This window comes from Aedes albopictus, chromosome 1 (assembly GCF_035046485.1).
Source record: "Aedes albopictus strain Foshan chromosome 1, AalbF5, whole genome shotgun sequence".
In the NCBI taxonomy this organism is placed as follows: Eukaryota; Metazoa; Arthropoda; class Insecta; order Diptera; family Culicidae; genus Aedes; species Aedes albopictus.
This window is the reverse complement of record NC_085136.1, coordinates 108,434,791-108,442,069: the sequence shown is the minus strand read 5'-3', so window position 1 is coordinate 108,442,069 and position 7,279 is coordinate 108,434,791. Positions and strand designations below refer to the sequence as shown.

The 7,279-nt window shown below is 38.9% G+C and overlaps 1 protein-coding gene across 4 annotated transcripts in view; it reads right to left on the bottom strand.

Annotated features, from left to right (window-relative positions):
• The window catches only part of LOC109432987 (protein takeout), a 71,149-nt gene that overhangs the window by 36,903 nt on the left and 26,967 nt on the right, over positions 1 to 7,279 (bottom strand). The window contains exons 3-4 of one of the 4 annotated variants that reach the window (XM_062845164.1): positions 886 to 1,036; positions 679 to 812 (exon numbers count right to left, since the gene is read on the bottom strand). The exons of 2 other annotated variants lie outside the window; for them this stretch is intronic. In XM_062845164.1, coding sequence (XP_062701148.1) covers positions 679 to 812; positions 886 to 1,036 — 285 coding nt within the window. Of the gene's footprint in view, positions 1 to 678; positions 827 to 885; positions 1,037 to 7,279 lie in introns of all 4 variants that reach the window. One more of the 4 variants, XM_062845165.1, reaches the window with a different exon arrangement.

The window sequence follows — 7,279 nt, the reverse complement described above, 5'->3', positions numbered from 1 at the left end:
TTGGACGTATTCCAAGAGAAACTTCTGGAGGAATCCTAGGAAAATTCCTGAAGGTATGACAGGATTTTCTGAAGAAATCTCAACAGGCATGCATTCCTGGAGGAATTTTTGGAGAAATCTGTGAAGCAAAGTCAGGAGGTATTCCTTGAGGAAATTTTGAACAATCTCGGGAAGAATCACAGCACACATCAGTTTTTCAACTCATTGCATAAATACTTAAAATGTATCTCTCTTTCACAGAACTAAGAGGGCAAAACAAATCGTTATACATAGGTTGTTCTTCGACTTTCTTAAAAAAAAAAACAGCAAAATCCGATGACATATTTTATACCAAACAGAATCTAAAAATTAAGATCCAATGATCATATAGATACGTTATCCGGTTAAACAACCATTTGACCGTTGTGTGTTTTGATGCTGTTTTTAATTAGGATTAGAGTTACCACTGTAAAGTAATAAGAAATATTTAACATATGGCAACGAAGATCTGTCAACGTGAGCTGAGCTGTTATTATTTTGCTCTCGATACTCAGTCAATTTCGAATAAATCGATTTGCATTCCATATTATAGCACTTAGTTGACCTGTTATTGTTAATTGCCTTGGCGTCAAAGGCATACTTGCAAGCTAATTGGTATTTTCAAAGATTCAACGTTTTACGCAAATCGTCCATACTCACTCGGTTCGAACCAGCATTTGCCGTGGCCGTTCAACGGAATCACCAGGATGCGACCCTGCATGTGGTAGCTGCCCTCGATGCGCATCTTCGGCAACCGGATATGCGTCTCCCAGCTGAAGTCCCGACTGCTGACACTATGGATGGAAATCTGAGGATAGAAATCACTTTGCCCCATGAAAACCAATCACCGAACCGGGTAAAACGTACACATTGCGAACTACTTTCGTATTGGAAAATCCGGTCACCACCACTTTGGAGAGGGACGCGTTGACGCTGACGGGGCCGTCCCCTTGGAGGATACGGATTTTGCTGATTTTCATCGGGTCGATTGTTCCCACGTGCTCCAGGCCTTCGATTCCTGCAAGGTGGAAAAAGGGAGAAGAATGAACGATAAGTATGAAATTCTGCTATAGAATAGTTACGAACATTCTAGTAGACTCTGAAATGCCTGTGTGATTGGTAGTCAGTATATTAGGGTAGGTAATCAAAATTTGAACCAAATTGCTACTTTCTGAAGCAGTGCAAATTTCAAGTGATTTTTTCTCCCACATGGAAAAAATTTACTACGGCAAAATCGTATGTACATGAAAGCCACGGGTATAAGCTTTATGTTAAATGGTAAAAAGTTTGTATTTGCACCGAATTTCATTGAAATATTTGATGTTTCATCAACAATGATTTTAATCTTAATTTGAACCATCGTAATCATAATTTGAACCAATTTTAATCTTAATTTGAACTACTGGCGGCAGCAGCTCGAGCAACTCACAAAGCAGCCAATTCCATGCTAAACAATGAAAAATCACATGAATCTGCTAATTCTCATACCTATTTTTCATTTGACAGTGGAATCTCAACTCAGAATGTTCGAAATTCTTTAGGAATTTGGAAACTAAATTTAGAATTTTTCATCCCTCAAGAGTAAACAAAGCAACCACTAGCGCAATCTACAGGCCAACACTAGAAGCTCACCCTCGTTTACTAGTTCAAATTTAGATTACAAATGGTTCAACTTAAGATAACATTCTCCAAGTAAGAATCACTTAAATTTGATAATTTTATGACAAATAATGCGGAATTTTATTCGGTTGATCGATTCTACGATAAATAAGCTTTCATTTGACGTGTTCACATATTGCGTGTGATACAATGCATGAGCTGTACGAGTGCACCGAAAATGTGCTTTCTGTTGGGGGAACCCGAACAAAAGAGAATACCTTACAAATACCATATCAATACCAGCTTTTGGTATTATACCTGAAACTATTATTGCGATGTTATCATTTGAAATGTTATAAGAATATCACAATAACAATTGTAGGTATTAGTGTACAGATTAGTATGGATGTGGTATTTGTTTATTCTTTCAAGAAATAAATATTTGAAATCCACTTAAAATTATGTGGACACACCGGGATCCTCTAGCGGGTAGTTGGGGTTCACTATTGGGTAGGGTCTTGTACCATTTGGGCAGGTGTACCTGTTTTGGGCACTTGCTGCTATAACTAAGTCAATTTTAAACCGATTGGTTTGAAATTTTGTATAAAGTTAGGCACGTACAGTATCTAACTCTGTACAAAAAATCAAATCAATCGGTTTAAAATTGACTTAGTTATAGCAGCAAGTGCACAAAATAGGTACACCTGCCCAAATGGTACAAGACCCTAGATGTTAGATCGATTACCAAATTAAGCCGATAAGAAAAGTGGTCTCTCTTGAATTTAGCCAAAAGTGTTCCCCCAGACTTGTGTATGTTTACAATTTTATTAATCTTAATATTTACATAATCCTCTTCAGCCTAGGGGCTGTCCATAAACCACGTGGTCATGAGGGGGGTTAGGCCAATGACCATTTTGTATGGAAGGAAAAAAAATTGTATGGACTAATGACCACGCGGGGGGGGGGGGGGGGGGGTTTGAGAAGTCCCAAAAAATAACCACGTGGTTTATGGACAGCCCCCTAACTCCATTGCCTGGCACTACTAGCCCAGAAATATGAGTCATTTATCAATACTATCGCTGAAAGTTCTCCGGTAAAAAATATTTTAGCAGAAAATTGAAGAATGATTGCAGGGGGTCCTCTATTAGTTAGTGGTCCACTATTGACTAAAGCACCCTAGAATTGTGTTAATTCTAATGGAAATGATTTTCAAGAGGGTGCATAAAAAATCTACTGTGAAATAATTCCAGATTCTGGTAGACCTGTATCGCATTGACTGAAATATCATTCTCCTCAAGGTGGGGGTTTTCGTTCAGTGTATTTGTTTTCATCGCCTCGCCGCCGCTGTTGTTTATTTTGTTCTGCTTTTAAAGTTGGAAGCTAGTTTCGTTTTAACAAGTTTAAACGGTTTTTAGTGCTTCCTGCGAGCATCCCACCCCGAGTTCCAACGTCCGGAAGGAAATACAGGAAACCGGAAACGTAAATCAAGCGGTAAGTGACAAATTCCAGCTGTGGTCGGCACATTAATTATTTATTTACATTTTTTGTCGTGCAGGAGCTGCATCGTTTCAAAGTCGCTCAAGGTCATCGAAATTACGACCTGAAGAAGGAAAAACTCGGTCGTTCTCAAAAAACCCGCGCTCAGACACTTGCCCCTTCAACTTCCTTTCCATCGGATCCAAAATCATCTTCCTACGAGGGATGCCAACTAACTAGAAGGTGTATTTTGGGACACCATCGCCTGATTGTGAACGAACTCGATCGGACGACTTCAACACCACCGGTTAGGCGATGGAAAGTCGGGAAAGCGAGTAATTTTGTTTTCAGCAGTCGTTGAAACGGGGAAATGCTGGACCGAACAAATCTGGAACGAGATCCGGACGGAATGCACATCGAAAATCCAATAGGAGAAAACAGGATGTACCGTCAATGTACCAGTAGCCACTCGTAGTTCAATAGCCTCTCACAGTCTTAGCAATGATGTTTATTAGCATAAATATGTCTAATCCTCTTTACACATGTTTTTTGCCTTTCTCGTACACCAAGGTGTACCGAAAGGCTATATGTTCACTCCAAAAACGAAAATTTGATAGAGCCCCCGGAGGGGTCAAGTGTTATATACCAATCGACTCATCTCGACGAGTTGAGATGATGTCTGTGTGTATGTATGTGTGTGTGTATGTATGTGTGTGCGTGTGTATGTGTGTATGTGTACAAAAAGGTCACCTCATTTTTAGATAGTAAATATGAACCGATTTCAACGACCGATGGTTCATTCGACGGGGTACATTGTCCCATTGTTCCCTATTGAAAATGGTTCAGATCGGTCCAGCCGTTCCGGAGTTATGGCCATTTAGGTGTTCCGGACCGGTACCCCAGGAAGGGGCCAGATATGAAAATGCAACAAACCCATGCATGCGACCCATCAAACCACGGCATTTTCGATTACCTGATGAACGGGATGAAGGAAAATAGTCTCTGACTATATCTGAACCGGTAGTGTTCCGGAACCGGTTCCGGGTGTCCCGCCGGAAGTGGCCAAATAAGAAAGTGAACATAACCCATGCATGCGACACGTCAAATAGCGGATTTTTCGATAACCAGTTGAATGGTAAGCAGGAAAATAGTTTCAGACCATGTTTGAACCGGTAGTATTCCGGAACCGGTTCCGGATGTCCTGCCGGAAGTGGCCAATTAAAAATGTGTACCAAACCCAGGCATGCGACACATCAAAGAGCGGCTTTTTCGATAACCAGATGAACGGTAAGCAGAAACATAGTTTCAAACCTAGTTTGAACCGGTATTGTTCCGGAATCGGTTCCGGATGTCCTGCCGGAATTGGCCAATTAAAAAAGTGAACCAAACCCAGGCATGTGACACATCAAACAGCGGCTTTTTCGATAACCAAATTAACGGTAAGCAGGAAAATAGTTTCAGACCATGTTTGAACCAGTAGTATTCCGGAACCGGTTCCGGATGTCCTGCCGGAAGTGGCCAATAAAAAATGTGTACCAAACCCAGGCATGCGACACATCAAAGAGCGGCTTTTTCGATAACCAGATGAACGGTAAGCAGGAAAATAGTTTCAATCCTCGTTTGAACCGGTAGTGTTCCGGAACCGGTTCCGTATGTCCTGCCGGAATTGGCCAATTAAAAAAGTGAACCAAACCCAGGCATGTGACACATCAAACAGCGGCTCTTTCGATAACCAAATGAACGGTTAGCAGGAAAATAGTTTCAGACCATGTTTGAACCGGTAGTATTCCGGAACCGGTTTCGGATGTCCTGCCGGAATTGGCCAATTAAAAAGTGAACCAAACCCAGGCATGCGACACATCAAAGAGCGGCTTTTTCGATAACCAGATGAACGGTAAGCAGGAAAATAGTGTCAGACTATATCTGAACCGGTTGTGTTCCGGAACCGGTTCCAGCTGTCCCGCTGGAAGTGGTCAATTAAAAAGTAAACCAAGCCCATGCATGTGACACATGGAAGAGCGGGGTTTTTCGATAACCAGATGAACGGTAAGCAAGAAAACAGTTTCATACCGTATCTAAACCGGTTGTGTTCCGGAACCGGTTCCAGGTGTTCCGTCGGAAGTGACCAATTAAAAAACAAAACCAAACCCATGCATGCGAAACATCAAATCATCAAAAATGTTCGTTAACCAGTTACACGGGCAGCAAGAAAATAGTCTCTGACCACACTTAAGATTACCGGCAGTGTTGCTGAATCAGGGTTGGACCCATTGCTGAAATTACGTAGGTGAACAAAATCGATGCAAGCGATTAATATGTGTAAAAGAACAAAATCTTGATAAAAATTTAAGCGATCTTGTCAAATTACATCATTTTAGATTCCTGAGGCGTCATTTTACAGTAGGATGGATCAACGTTGTATGGAAAAATTTAAATTTTATAGCACCAATCCCCTTCTGCGTCCAAAATTACTGCGAACAATTTTGATGCAACTGGTTGAGTCCTCGCGCTCTGTAACACGGTAGAAATTTGAATGGGCTTTAATAGGGGAAATTTCGATTGCTTGCACTTTTTTTGTCAAATTTTACATGAATCTTATAACTAATGATAATAAAATACAGACTAAAGTGCGCAGAAAAAAAATTGCCGAAATGTCTTGATAATGATCGGCATCCAGTGCTAGTGAAGGTGGTCAAGCAGTCAACTGAGAGATTTGATATTTTTCAACTCGGCCTATACCATACGTTTAACATAGCGTCGGAATATGAGCCATCAATAAGTATCCAAATTCAATTATGGCTTTGATAAAATTCTTGCTTTTCTGAATAAGGCTGACACAAATTTTGATTTTCTCTTAACCCTCTAATACCCAAATTTTTGATTTTGATCTAAATATCATTTTTCGTCATCTAAAATCGATTTAAACATGTTTTGGAAGATGATTATTTTTAATTCTCGATTTCGTGAATTTCAGTTATTGATTTTTCTAATTTTCATTTTTGAACATACCCACAACTTTATATTTTTCCTGGAAGCCTATTTGGGGTACGGATTTTTTGAGATTTTATGATTATTGTTGAAATATTTCTATTTGTATTTTTTTTTTCAAATAAAATTTTATTTTCCGTGTAATTATAAGGAAAATAATTTTAGAGTGTATTCGATTCCCTTAAACTATTAAACTAGGGTAGAATGATTTGGGAAAAATTTAAAATATGTTAATTGCAGCGATTCAATACAAAATAAACAATGACTTCTAAAAGGTGTCTAAAACATCAATTTTTCAATGATTTTAAAAAAATGTAAATACGCTTTAAAATACACCAAAAACTATTTTAAGATATACAAAACAGTCTTAAATATCAGCCAAAAATATCAAAATTTTGATTTTCCACTAAACAAAAATTACAAAAATGCTCAAACTATACCCCGTCTAAAGGCGGGGTTGGGTATTAGAGGGTTAGGTCCAGAGGGCCCCCCCCTTGGAAATTTTGGTCGGAATTCAACATCTTGAAGAAGTGCACAAATAAATAAACCAATAGATTTATCAATTTTAAAGTGAAATTAGAGTCTTCCAGAAGTTTTTCTTTATCAAAAGCGATGAGTTAAGGCGAAACTGGAAGCCTTTCCTCATTTTTTGGTTTTTGATGTACTATTAAATAGCGAAGCAACATTTTCAAAATCGGTTTTCGTGCACATGTAGAGTGTGGATCAGGGTATCTTCTGATTTTTTACGCGGTACAAGATGTTTTTCGTTTTTGCAGAAACCATGTTTGAACAAAATTTCACAAAAAATTGCTTCGTTATTTTATAAAAATTCAAAAACCAAAAAAATTAGGAAATGATTCCAGTTTCGCCTTAAGCGGTTTTGCTTAATTTTTTTAAGAATTTTTTCATCAAATACATTTATTATTTATCAACTCCACTCCTCATTGACGAGTCAACGAGCACTGTGACAAAAGAAGAAAATGAGATTTATTCCGTTCTAGAGTATTCTCAGGATTCAGGAACACTTCGGCTTATGGCCGGAAAAATTGTTGAGTACATATTCGACGAGAAAGGCACTATCACCACTAGGTGGATTAATCTGGGTTTTTTATTTTCATCTTTGCTATGTGACTTAATGGACTCCTTTTGTTTTGCAGTTTTTCAACGACGTAGATACGAAATAGCTGAAACACGTCCG